At 35.4% G+C, this 14,313-nt stretch overlaps 1 protein-coding gene across 1 annotated transcript in view; it reads left to right on the top strand.

Annotated features, from left to right (window-relative positions):
• Positions 1-10,476, top strand: part of ERP44 (endoplasmic reticulum protein 44) — a 98,531-nt gene extending 88,055 nt beyond the window's left edge. The window contains exons 11-12 of the mRNA XM_003940085.3: positions 8,187-8,289; positions 10,243-10,476. Coding sequence (XP_003940134.1) covers positions 8,187-8,289; positions 10,243-10,344 — 205 coding nt within the window. The 3' untranslated portion in view covers positions 10,345-10,476. The remainder of the gene's footprint in view (positions 1-8,186; positions 8,290-10,242) is intronic.
• Positions 10,477-14,313: the final 3,837 nt, after the last annotated feature.

The raw sequence follows: 14,313 nt of genomic DNA, 5'->3' as shown, positions 1-14,313 counted from the left end.
CCCAGGGAACATTCTCCAGGATAGATCACATGTTAAGCCACAAACAAGTCTTACCAAATTTAAGAAGATTAAAATTGTATCAAATATCTTTTCTGACCACAATGGTATGAAGCTAGAAATCAGTAACAGGGAGTAAATTGGAAAATTCACAAATACATGGAAATTAAACATGTTCTTGAACAACAAGTGGAGCAAAGAAGAAATTAAAAGGGAAATTTTAAATTATCTTGTGAAAAATGAAAATGGAAATAGAACATACCAAACAAAACTTATGGGAAGCGGCAAAAATCATTTTAGGAAGGAAGTTTTATAGCAATAAACACCTACATCTGAAAACAAGAAAGATCTCTAACAACCTAATATTACATCCCAAGGAACTAGAAAAAGAAGAACTAAGTCCGAATTTAGCAGAAGGAAGGAAATAATGAAGATCAGAAGGAATAAATGAAATTGAGATTAGAGAAACAATAGAAAAGACTAACAGAACTATAGGCTAGGGGAGGGATAGCATTAGGAGAAATACCTAATATAGATGACGGGGTGATGGATGCAGCAAACCACCATGGCATGTGTATAACTATGTAACAAACCTGCACATGTACCCTAGAACTTAAAGTATAATAATAATAATAAAAGATAAAATTTTAAAACTTTTAGCTAGAAGAAAAAAGAGAAGACTCAAAAAATAAGAAATGAAAGAGGAGACATTACAACTGATACCACAGAAATGCAAAAGGATAAGAGGCTACAATGAATAATTATGTGTTAACAAATTAATGACCTAGAAGAAAATACTAGATACATATTGTCTACCAAGGCTGAATCATGAAACAGAAAGTCTGAACAGACCAATAGCAACCAGTAACAATAAGAGACTGAATCAGTAATGGTCTCCCATCAAAGAAAAGCCCAGGACCTGATGACCATTCCTTCTAAAACTACTGAAAAATTGAAGAAGGGAGAAACTTTTTTTTTTAATATATAGGATCTTGCTTTATCACCCAGGCTGGTGTGCAGTTATGCAATCATAACTCACTGCAGAGGTAATCCCACTTCAAGCCTCCCAAGTAGGTGGGACTATAGGCATGTGCCACCATGCCCAGCTAATTTTTTTTACTTTACGAGATGGAGTCTTGCTGTTTTCCAGGCTCATTTCAAGTTCCTGGCCTGGCCTCAAGTGATCCTCTCACTTAGGGCCTTACAGAGCACTGGGATTATAGACATGAGCCACTGTGCCAGCCTGAGAGAACACTTTTAAACACATTCAAAGCCAGACTAGGACACTAAAAGAAAGGAAAATTACAGGGTAATATCCTTGATGAACATAGATGCAAAAGTCCTCAACAAAATCCTAGCAAACTGGAGACCCTGGTTATGGTCAACTGATTTTTGACAAAAGTACAAAGAACACACAATAGGGAAAAGAGAATCTCTTCAGTAAATGGAGCTGGGAAAAGTGGGGGGAAACTGGATATCCACATGCAGAAGAATGTAGTTAGACCGTTATCTCACCCCATATACAAACATCATCCCAAAATAGATTAAAGACATTAACATAAGACCTGAAATTTTAAGAGTAGTAGAAGAAAACGGGAAAGCTTCATGACATCAGTCTGGGCCACAAATTTTTGGATATGACCCCAAAAGCACAAGCAATAAAAGCAAAAATAGAAAAATCAGATTACATCAAACTAAAAAGCTTCGGCACAGTGAAGGAAATAATCTACAAAGTGAAAAAAACAACCTACAGAATGGGAAAAGTATTTGCAAGCCATATATCTGATGAGGGGCTAATACTCAAAAAATAGATAAAGAATCCAAACAATAGTAAGAAAACAACCTGATTGAAAATGGGTAAAGCATCTGAATAAACATTTCTCCAAAAGAAGACACACAAGTGGCCAATAGATACATGAAAAAGTGCTCAACATCACTAATCATCAGAGCTGTTAGAATGGTATCTTGGACAACCCACAGAAAATCTTCACAATCTATACATCTAACAAAGGACTAATATCCTGAATCAACAATGAACTCAAATCAGTAAGAAAAACAATTCAATCAAAAAGTGGGCTAAGGACATAAATAGACAATTCTCAAAAGAAGATATTCAGATAGCCAACAAACCTATGAAAAAATGCTCAACATCACTAATGATCAGGGTAGTGCAAATCAAAACTACAATGCAATACCACTTTACTTCTGCAAGAATGGCCATAGTAAAAAAATTTAAAAACCACTAGATGTTGGTGTGAATGCAGAGAGCAGGGAACACTTCTACACTACTGCAGAAATGTAAACTAGTACAGCCACTATGGAAGACTGTGGCGATTCCTTAAAGAACTAAAAGTAGTAGGGATTGATTTGATCCATCAATCCCACTACTGGGTATCTACCCAGAGGCAAAGAAGTCATTTATATGGAAAAGATACTTCACATGCATGTTTATAGCAGTACAATTCACAACTGCAAAATCATGGAACCAACCCAGGTGCCCGTCAGTCAACAAGTGGTTAAAGAAACTGTGATACACACACACACACACACACACACACACACACACACAGGAATACTGCTCAGCCATAAAAAGGAATGAATTAACAGCATTTATAGTGACCTAGACGAGATTGGAGACTATTTTCTAAGTGAAGTAACTCAGGAATGGAAAACCAAACATTGTAAGTTCTCACTGATATGTGGGGGCTAAACTATGAAGACAAAGGCGTGATACAATGGACTTTGGGGACTTGGGAATGGTGGGAGGGAGGTGAGGGATAAAAGACTAAAAATAAGGTGCATTGTATACTGCTTGGGTGATGGGTGCACCAGAATCTTACAAGTCACTGCCAAAGGAACTTACTGATGTAACCAAATACGACCTGTACCCCAGTAACCTGTGGGGGTCTTGCTGTAAAGGAATACCTGAGGCTGGGTAATTTATAAAGAAAAGAGGTTTATTTAGCTTATGGTTCTGCAGGCTGTAGAAGAAGCTACACCTGCATCTGTGTAGCTTCTGGTGAGGGCTTTTATGCTGCCTTAAAAGATGGCAGAGAAAGTCAAAGTGGAAGTGGGCACATGCAGAGAGGCCAAACCTGAGGGGCGTCCTGGCTTTGTAACAGTCCTCTCTCACAGGAACTAATTCAATCCCAGCAATACTAATCCCATCTCACTAGAGCTAGAACTCAACTACCATGAGAATGGCACCAAGCCATTCATGAGGGATCTGCCTCGGTGACTCAAATACCTGTCATTAGGTCCCACCTACCAGCACCTCCATGTTGGGAATAAAATTTCAAAATGAGATTTGGTGGAGACAGACCAACCATATACAGACCATAGCAGGTGACTATTATAAAAGAGACAAAAGTGGTGGTGAGGATGTGTTTAAAAAAAAAAAAAAAAAAAGAACCTTTGCACACTATTGGTGGAAATGTAGATTAGTATAGTCATTATGGAAAACACTACGGAGTTTCTTCAAAAAAATAAAAATAGAACTACCCTATGATCCAGCAATTCCACTACTGGGTATCTATCTATCTCAAAGATACGAAATCAGTATGTTGAAGAAATATCTGCATTCCTATGTTCACTTCAGCATTATTCACAATAGGCAAGATGCAGAATCAATCTAAGTGTCTGTTTACAGATGAATGGATAAAGAAAATGTGCTACATATACACAATGGAATACTATTCAACCTTTAAAAAGAATGAGACACTGTCATCTGCAACAACATGAATGAACCAGGAGGGAACATATGTTACGTAAAATAAGCCAGGCACTGAAAGACAAATATTGCATGATCTCACTCATATGCAGAGTACTAAAAGTCGAACTCATAGAGGTAGAGAGTAGAATGGTTGTTACCAGAGGCTGGGGGTTATGGAGATTGGGGAGACTTTTTAAAAAGGAAACTTCAGTCTTTTAAAGGGCATCTGTAAAGGACCTACAGCTAATGTCATATCTCATGATAAAGGACTGAATGCCTTTCCTGTATGATAGAGAACTAGGCAAAGATGTCCAATCTCACCACCTCTTTTCATATTGTACTGGAAATCTTAGCAAGTACAATAGAACATGAAAATAAATGAAAGGCATTCAGACCTGAAATAAATAAAACTTTCTTCATATATGACATGATTGTCTGTGTAGAAATTACCAGCAAATCTATTAAAAAGCTCCTAGAACTAATAGGTGATTTGAGCAGTATACAGGTTAACTTTTTAAAACATCACTTGTATTTCTATACAAGGACAATGAACAATTAGAAACCAGGATTATTTTTAAGCTCCATTTATAATAGCTCCAAAAGGAGGGGTAAAAAAAAAACTACCTAGTTATAAATCAAAACATGTGCAGGATCTGTATGTTGAAAGTTACAAAATGCTGGTGAAGGAAATCAAAGACAACCAAAATAAACAAGGAAGCATAGTGTATTCATGGATTACAACACTTGATACAGTCAAATTGACCAGTTAATTTAATGTCATCCCAGTCAAAATCTCATTGTAGACAACCAAATTCTAAAATTTATATGGAAAAGTTAAACCAAATAGCTAAAACATTTTTGAAAAATGAACAAAGTTGGGAGACTCACATCATCTGGTGTTAAGACACAATATAAATTAAAGGTAATTAATACAGGGTAGTATTGGTGAAAGAGTAGGTACATAGAGCTATGGAAGAGAAGAAAGAGAGTCTAGAAATAGACATACAAATATGGTAATTGATTTTTTTTAAAGGTGAAAAGGCAATTCAGTAGAGAAAGGATAGTCTTTTCAACAGATGGTGCTAGACCAACTGAATGTCCTCATACCAAAAAAGAATTTCCTTCTATGAAAAATTAACTTAGAACTTATCATGCACCTGTATGTGAGATAAAACTAGAAAACTTTTGGAAACAAACTTAGGAGAAACTCTTTATGACCTGGGGTTTCAGAGTTCTTACAGTATCAAAAGCACTATCAATAAAAGAAAAAGATTGATAAATTGGTCTTCATCAAATTAAAAACTTTTGTTCTGTGAAAGATACTGATAGAATGTAAAGAAGATATATGGATAGCAGATAAACACACGTGAAAGGTGCTCAGTGTCGTTAGTCACTATGTATTTTTAAGAATGCCTAAATTACTGATAATATGAGGTGTTCGTGAGGATGTGGAACAACTGGAAGTTTCATACATTGCTGGTGGATTACAGCATGATACAGCCACTCTAGAAAACAGTTTGGCAGTTTCTTTAAAAGTTAGACATATGCCTACCATATAACCTGGTATTTGTTCTAGACAGAGTTCACACAAACACTTGTGCACAAATGTTTGCAGTAGTATTGCTGATAATCACCAGAATCTGGAAAGAACCTGAATGTCCTTGAATTGATGAATGAATAAACTAATTGTATGTCTACTTGATGGGATATACTCAGCAATGAATACAGGAACAGATCTTTTTATAATACAAAAATAGATGAATGAATCTCAAATGCAATATGCTAAGTGGAAAAAAAAGCCATTCTTATAATTACATGTTCTGTGATTTTGTACAAATGACATCATAGAAGGTCAGCAGTTGCCAGGGGTTGTGGGAAAGGGGAAGGTCTGACTTAAAAGGGTGTTGGAATTGTTCTGTACCTGGTTTGTGAAGCTGGTCGCAAAATGCTATGCACATGTTAAAACTCATAAAACTGAGCCTAAAAAAGTGAATTCTGCTGTATATAAATTTTAGGAAATAATAAAAATACTACCTTGTATGTATTTGTCAAAGTTTGTTCATACACTTAACATTTGTGCATTTCACTGTGTCGAAATTTTGTCTCACTTAAAAATAAAGAATTGTAAACAAAAAAGTAACTGTAGGATGGGAAACACTTAGGTGTTCTAATTAGAACAGTTTTACCCTAAAGTGTGATATATATAATTTGTTTATTATGGTAAGGGCTCATTTATTCTCCTGCTTAGGAGATTACCACGTTGCCTGTTTTCTTGACAATTTATTGTTGATTCACTGAATGTTACTTCCTAATAATGATGGCTAGTTTCTGGCCACAAGCTAGATAAGAGCTCTTTTATAATCTGTTTTTCTACTGCATCAATTCAGATTCATCCCATCTCTCATCTTTTCCTTTTGCACACAATTTTTTCTTTCATCTGTTGACAAGAGAAAAAAATCAACTTGGAAAAATGTGTTTTGAGTGTTTTCAATGAATATGTCACATTTAAGATTTAATCATTCATAAATTATTTCTTGAAGAAGCAGCAGTTCACACTGTATTAGTTGTGATAATTTTGGGGCCTCATAAAACAAACTAGCAAAAGCTTTATCTTAAACACTATAGACCATTTGCGATGCTATGGATTGAATGGATATATTTGACCACTTGCTGTGGGTGACAGATGATGTCAGATTAAATTTAAATTGATCTCCTCTCAATGTTTATCTCTGGTGCATGTGCAATTACTTCAGCACCAGAGAACCTTTCAGAGGCATTCTGTCAATACAGCTACCTGACAGTCATTTGTATTTGTAAACTGTGCATTTGGCACCTGCTGGTCTCTGTTGCATTGGAGCTAGTGGGGAGCCAAATGGGTATACAATGAAGTTTTTGGTTGGTACATCTCAGTGGGAGTTATTGAAGGGAAGAAACAGCACTTCCGGGACCTCAGGAGAGGAAAAAAGAAAAAGAAACAGGTAATACTAACTACAAGCCAGCTATTCTTTGCTACCAAAAAATAATAATGGTTTTTAAAAGTCAATCAGTTCTACCCAAGGGATTAAAGTGTATATGGACCTGCATTTTAATTCTTGTAACAGAATGAAAAAGTGTTTCTATTTAAAATATATAATTTTTAAAGCACCAAGATCTCAATTAGAAGGCAGACAATTCATATGAACAGAAATGTAAATATAAGCAATGAAAAAATGCTTAATTTGTGAAGAAATGTAAATTAAAATGAGAGGTATCTTTTCCTTATAAAATTTACAAAACCAATTTCAATTTTAAAAAGACAAACATGCTGGCAAGACTTTAAAGAACAAACAGGTGAACAGATACTAAAAGCCGATGATGTTCTGTAGGTATAATTTGCTCACACTTGGTGAAAAGCTCTTATTTGTTAACCCAGTAATCCTACTTTATTGTATACAACTCAAGGAAATATTTCAAAGAAGAAAGCCTGATATATAAATTTGCTTAGCTCAATATGGTGTTTTCTGCTACAGTGCATATTTCTATGCTGCAGATTTGCTCATACATAACTGATAAGAGAATAATGTCCACAGAAAGCGAAGTTGTGTCGGTTCATATATCATTATCCTCTGAGTGTCCAGAAGCCATCAGAATAAGCTTTGTCATAAAGAGAATGGCATAGGAGTATATGAAGACCTCCAAAATGAAACACCTGAGAGTCCTGGGGAAGTGCCTTTCTTAGTGTAAATAAATGCTAGTGTAATGATCTTCAGAAGTGCTTTGCTTTTCACAATGTTAAGCTATCCAATGAAGCTGCATGCGTGGTTTGAAGGAGTTATGAAGACATTTCCCCGTTTAGGAAAAAAACATGAAGGTGCTATGCCCTGGTTCAGGTTAATTTGATGAAATTGGTTTTTACTGTCTAGTGAATGCCCTCAAGGAACTGAACCTCAAAAGAGGGCTCAAAGCTTTATGTTAAGGCTGCAGAGGATCACCTGGTTGACACTAGGTTTCAGTGCTGGTGGACATTGGATGGTGCTAATATTTTTGTTATAGCTTCGTAATGGTACTTTGGTTACAAAGCTGCATAGTTTTAAGTAGTTAGCCCCTAACTGTTTTTCCATTGAGCCCTGTTATTTTTAGTGTGATATTACAGAACAAAAGGTTTTTTTAGTTACATGTATGTAATTTAGGAAAATATATAAGTGCCCATTAATAAAAAATGGTTAGGTAACTTAGCGTACAGCATCTTGATAGACTATAATGTGCCTTAATGATAAGCATGGAAAATTTTCTATGAAACAAGTACAGGAATTGGAAAACAAAACTGAGTATCTGGATACTATGCTTACAACTGTGTAAAAATGTTTGACACACACATTTGCGCAATAGTTGTGGGAGGATGGTGGGATTATAGGTTAGCAAAATTAATACTGTGAAGTTAGTAAAATAGAGATAAGGCTGTTTTAACAGTTTAAATTTTATTTGACTGTGGTTTCAGAATTCCTGGAAAACTCAAACAATTCGTATTTGACTTACATTCTGGAAAACTCCACAGAGAATTCCATCATGGACCTGACCCAACTGATACAGCCCCAGGAGAGGTAGGACTCCTATTTATTTTTCAATGGGAACTCTTTTTTTTCCTTTTTCAGTTAGCCTTAAAGAGGGTCCGAAGTTCTCACATCAGCTTGAGCTTGAGCTTCTGAATATTTTTGTAAAGAAATTCTGAGTAGAAATTATCCTTTTAAATTAATTTTTAAAATGTTAGGTCCTCAGAAAAGTTGAAAGAATATTAAAATGTGGTTTCTTGATCATATAAAAGTGTTCTGAATGTGACCTCTGTGGAATGTGGTTATAACAGGGTTAAAATACATTTGGCTTTAAATGGGAATAGGAAATATGAATCTAAAGCAGATAAATCAGTGAAGAAATCAGTGGATTCCAATAATTGTCCAAGCCTTCCTCTGTGGCTGGAAGATTGACCACACTATAAAGAAATTAATGATTTGTTATTCTTGCTAAATCATTCTAAGAGCCTTGACAAATACACTATTCATAATGCTCAAAACTTTCCAGTTTAATGCAGTTTTCCCATTTGTAATTTAGAATACTCAACTGTTTCATCAAAATTTTATGTTCTTTTATGTTTTTTTTAACCTGAGAATTTTACTATTTCTACCTTGTAACTTCTGTTATAAGTAATTTCTGTTCCTACTGTACTAAACAGCTCTAAATTTGCATTTTGATGCATTGTGATTTCTATCATGCCTATTACCATGATACCGAGCAGGAAGATGATACATACCAAAACCCTCTATTTCGTATGCTCAGAACTTAAATCCATTATTTTGCCTATAGAACCTCTGTTAATAAAAGGAAAATAAAAACTGAGTAAATTTTTGTTTACCTTAATTTAAGAGTCAGATTAGGTTCAGAGACAAGAGTTCTCTATAGGAATCCAACATCATGCTTTTTCCTTTAAAAATGAGGTCAGATTTTTTATAATTAAGCAACTGTAGGAGGCAAACTTGATGGCTCTATAACCCAAAGGTGATTATTTTCCTCAGAAAAGAAGGCCTGCATAATACTTTTATCAGATTAGGAAAAGATGTCATTTATCATTATTGTATTATCCTGATTTGTTTCCATTTTCTCATTAGATAGTGAACTTATATTTTTTCATCTTTGTGTACTAACAAGGTACCACATAAATGTTTGTTTTATAGTAATATAATTAATTTCAGCCTTATTAATCCAAACATACATCTCACTAAAAAAATTAAAAATGTATTGGGAAAGGAACATGATAAAGTCAAATGATAAGTTTATAGACACATTGCTTCCTGTTAGAATTAATGTGCCATTACATATAGTATGTAATATATGCACTGTGTGCCTGTGTTAACTACAGGGGATATTAAAATGAGGAGAACAATCAGGTCTGCTCTTGAGCTCACAATTCGGAAATAGAGGATAGACTGCACTGGCTTTTCTTTAAAACTCTTGGAAGTAGCTTTTGTTTCACTGTGTATTTTTGTCTACTTTTGGTACACAAGTAAAATACAGAAATTTATTTCAGTATTGAAGTGTTTGCTTTTCTCTTTATTTCAATTAAGTTGTAATAACTTCTGGTATCCTGGTAATTGATAACTAAGCCAAAATCTAGAGTGGGTGCTGTTAATTCTCTTAGCAGGCATGCACAAAAGGGAAGGTTTGGAACAACCTAGGGTTGTGCTGCTTCTGCAGACTAGTCTAGGAAAGCACCCATGTGTCAGTATTTTGGTCCCTTCCACCACACCTCAGTAAATGTAAACAAGCCCACAGTTAATGGCCCTGTGGCAAACCCTGCCCTGGAGAATCAGAATAAGAGCATTTGAAATGGAGAAAGCAAGATTTCACACTTAAATCTCTTGCTTTGGCATACGGTTGCTATCTTTTATTGATTAAGAAGCAAATAATTACAGGGGAACTACCATTCATTGAAAACTCTTATTAAAATATTACTTTACCATAAACTATATTGGTATAAAAATGTTTTATTCTTTCTTTTGTAGCAAGCCCAAGATGTAGCAAGCAGTCCACCTGAGAGCTCCTTCCAGAAACTAGCACCCAGTGAATATAGGTATACTCTATTGAGGGATCGAGATGAGCTTTAAAAACTTGAAAAACAGTTTGTAAGCCTTTCAACAACAGCATCAACCTACATGGTGGAAATAGTAAACCTATATTTTCATAATTCTATGTGTATTTTTATTTTGAATAAACTGAAAGAAGTTTTGGGTTTTTAATTTTTTTCTCCCCGACTCAAAATGCATTGTCATTTAATATAGCCTCTTTAAAAAACAAACAAAAAACCCTCTAGGGTTAAAAAATAAAAATAAAAATCAGAAGCCTATATCCACTTTAAATCTGTCCTGTAAAATTTTAATAAATCAAGTGAAAGGTGACATTGCCAGAAACTTACCATTAACTTGCACTACTAGGGTAGGGAGGACTTAGGGATGTTTCTGTGTTGTATGTGCTTTTCTTTCTTTTCTTGCGATCAATTCTGTTGGTATTTTCAGTATCTCATTTCTCAAAGTTAAAGGGATATACATTCTGGATACTTGGGAGGGGAATAAATTAAAATTTTCACACTGTGTACTGTGTTTTACTGATTGGTTGGATATTGCTTATGAAAATTCCATAGTGGTATTTTTTGGATTCTTAATGTATAACTTAAACATACTTTGAAGCGGAGGAGAATTATAAGACAGAACATTTGGCAGGAATTGTCCTTATGAACCAAGAAAAAGAAAGTGAAAATTATTATTAAGCTTCTGTGTTTGTCTAAAAATGTGGCATATGGATGGCATTTAAAACTTTGAATGAATTATATCTAAAGCTGGGAAAGGGAAGTGACAGTTGAACAGGTTACCAGTCAGAACTAGATGGCTTTTAAGGCTCCTCCTATTATGAGACTTCAATTTCCAAAGAGAAAAACCAACAGATAAATTGTATTTCAGTAATTCTAACCTGCTTCTGTCTTGTAGAGTCTTGTTATAGCTGTAGAAATCAAAAACAAGGAACATACGTATTTACTTTTTTTTTTTTCCTATTGTAAAATGGTTAGAGGACCCTACCCCCTCTAGATTCCCTGATTTCCCAGGCCTGCAGCATACAGTAAGATGGGTCCCTGTGCCAGGCCTCAATACTGCCAGGGACTAAAACCAGAGGGAGGGGACCCTCAGTGTCATATCAGGAAGCCCAGTGACAGAGGACAAACAGGCTCAAAATTGGCTTTTCCTCTGGGCCTGGGTTGGTGCTATAGGCCAAGGGTCATTTTATACTTGGGTATAAATCAATCCCAGTTTGGGGAGAGATGATTTTTAAGCTTAAAAGGCTGACATGTGCCATTATATGTAGTATGTAATATATGTAACATCTTTCAGTTCTTTTAAAATAAAATGAATATTTATAATGGATATTTAATGATTGTTATTTTTAAAAACCAGCTTATAATTCCCAGTTATGCATGATTTATCTATAGTTTACATAGTTTTATTCAGAATAATAAATGTTAATAAGGTGATAAGGGATATATTTAGCGTATTGTACCAGACTGTGACTAAGAAAGAAGGACGGGGCTTTCTAGAGGTTGGGTCTTAGTTCTGTTATCTTCATTGCTTTTAACCAATCAGTTGAATGAAGTTAGAGTTATGGTCGTCAGGTTAGATGATAGACCAGATCGGTGAGGGTCAGCATGGAAATTCACAAATATTGAAGATAGCACACAGGACCAAAAGCAGCACATGCAATAAACTGGAATAATATTGTAATCCTGTAATTGGGTTTGAAAAAAATAATCAACAAAAGATAAATTCAAGAGTTAGGTTGCAGAGAGGTGGCTTGGGAGTATTGTTATTATGAAAAAGCCCTCAAGGAGTACATGTTCATTATGTTCGAAGATGACAGAGTGGCTGTTAAGGGAGTCGATTTGAGGAAGTATGATTTAGCATTCATGCATGTTGGACTTAAGCTCTAGCCCTGCCACTATCATTGTCTTCTCTGGACTGTAAAGCCATTCAGGACAAGGAAACTAAATGTAATGTTTACATCACTAGTGCCTAGAATTTCTGGACACTTATTTGTCACCATCAGGCATTTGTTTAACGAATGAGAAGCAAAGTGACCTTGGTTACTTTTTTACCCAAGGGACTCAGCACTCATTAGGACTTGGTGCCCAATTTTATAAGTCACTAAGCTCAAGTGCACTCCATGAAAGGGCAGCTTGGATAAAAAGGTTTTTAAAACATGGGTGTTACGGCTGTTTTGCTTGGAGAAGACTTGGGACTGGGACAGTCTTTAGATATTTCAAGGGCTGGCATTGTCTATCTGTATCCTAGGGCTTGAACTAGGATTTGAGGAAGTCACAGGGAGGCAGATTTCAGTCTGACATTTATTCAGTCCAAGTTTTTTTGGTGCTGTAGTATATGATGAAAGATGTGACGCTAAATAAGGCACTTTCTGCCCTTGAGTTGTTTACAGTCTGGTCAGGCATATGGATATGTAAACAATGACTAACATGTTATAAATGTAAAGATAGAAGAAAGTAAAGGTTAATGAGGGCATAAGGGAGCGTTCAGTAGCAGAGATTTGAGGATATTGTTTTGAGCATTTAAAAGGTGAATAGGTGTTCTCAGGAGGTAGGGATCTGGCTAAGAGGGAATAATCTGAGCAAAAGTGTGAAACAGGCTAATGTATTAGAGAAAAAAGTTCCTGTAGTAAGGCATTTGGGGTTGGGAGGAAATGATAAAGGAAGCTAGAGAAAGAAATGGGAGCTGGTCACACAGGGCCTGTATACCAGACTAAGGGGTTTGTACCATATATTGTAGGCAGCAGAGATCCATCAACAGACTGCAAGCAAGGAAGTTATGTTCACTTTTAAGTTTCAGAAAGAATACTGAGGAAGCAAGTCTCAGATTTAGGCTTGTTCCCCTCTGAACCATGAACCAGAGACCACTACAGGTAGAAGTCTTCCCTGGTTTATCCAGTCTACTCGGGGGCCTCAGGCTTCTCAGCTAGGAAGAGAGGATGCAAGACTAGACTGAAGAACACAGTTGAGTCCCAAAACCAAAAGAAGGCCTTTCTGCTTCTTAGCCAGCTACCTTTCCCAGTTTTGCAAATTGTGAGGGGGACCATAAAAGGATCAAAACTTTTAAATGACATTCTAAAAATTATTATTTTTTTTAAGTTAAAAGAGCCTAGAGAAATAAGATAGAGAATGGGCATCTAAAGCATCTCTGATAAAACCAGGCTGCCAAAGATCATGTGCAAAAGAGGGGAAAACTGGCATGACTAAATCTACAGAGAGGAGAGTGAAATATAAAAGTGTTTGAAATGTTCAAGCTCAGAATAAGCTTAAATATATAGAAAATGCTAAAGTTGTCAAGAAGGCTTTTTTTTTTTTTTTCTTTTTAAAACCTGGGTAAGGGCAAAAAGAATGGATTGGCAATCAGGAAGAGCAGAATAACTCAGTTTTTTTTTTCTCTTACAAGAAGATATCACTGGACCCAAATAAAATGACATGAAATTGCAAAAATGAAAAGCAAAAAAAAAAAAAAAAATCTTGCCACCTTAAATTATTTCAAGGCTGTTAGACCCACACTTCTGTATTCTAGAGAGCTGCTGGAGGTTGCAAATGCTTTCTGTTAACAACTGTTGGGAATTTTTGAGAAACCATGGAGAAAGTAAGGTGATAGAAGACTGGAAATGGGCAAATGTATTGCAGTTTTCTAAATTAGCTACAGCTTTAGCTATTTTTCTAAAACAAAACCTCATGAACCAAACAAATGTTAGTACTCTGTATTTGGGGGAAAGATTTAAATAGGTGTAAAGAACAAAACAGTTATCTGTTTTAAAACCCATTATTTAAAGACCCTGAAGACAGTTGTTTCAGGACTCAAGTTTTATGCTGATAATAACTGTTGGTGTTCATTAAGCCAGGTTGGATAGGACCTCTGCTTAGCAACTGTTTTTTAGCTGTGTTTGAATTTTTGTATGTATTTCCAAGTAATAAAATTATATTTATAAAAATTTCTCTATTTGAGACTTTTTACTAATTCACTGTTACAAATCACATCATA

Source organism: Saimiri boliviensis, chromosome 2, assembly GCF_048565385.1.
Source record: "Saimiri boliviensis isolate mSaiBol1 chromosome 2, mSaiBol1.pri, whole genome shotgun sequence".
NCBI classification, from domain to species: Eukaryota; Metazoa; Chordata; class Mammalia; order Primates; family Cebidae; genus Saimiri; species Saimiri boliviensis.
This window is presented reverse-complemented; position numbering and strand designations above follow the sequence as displayed.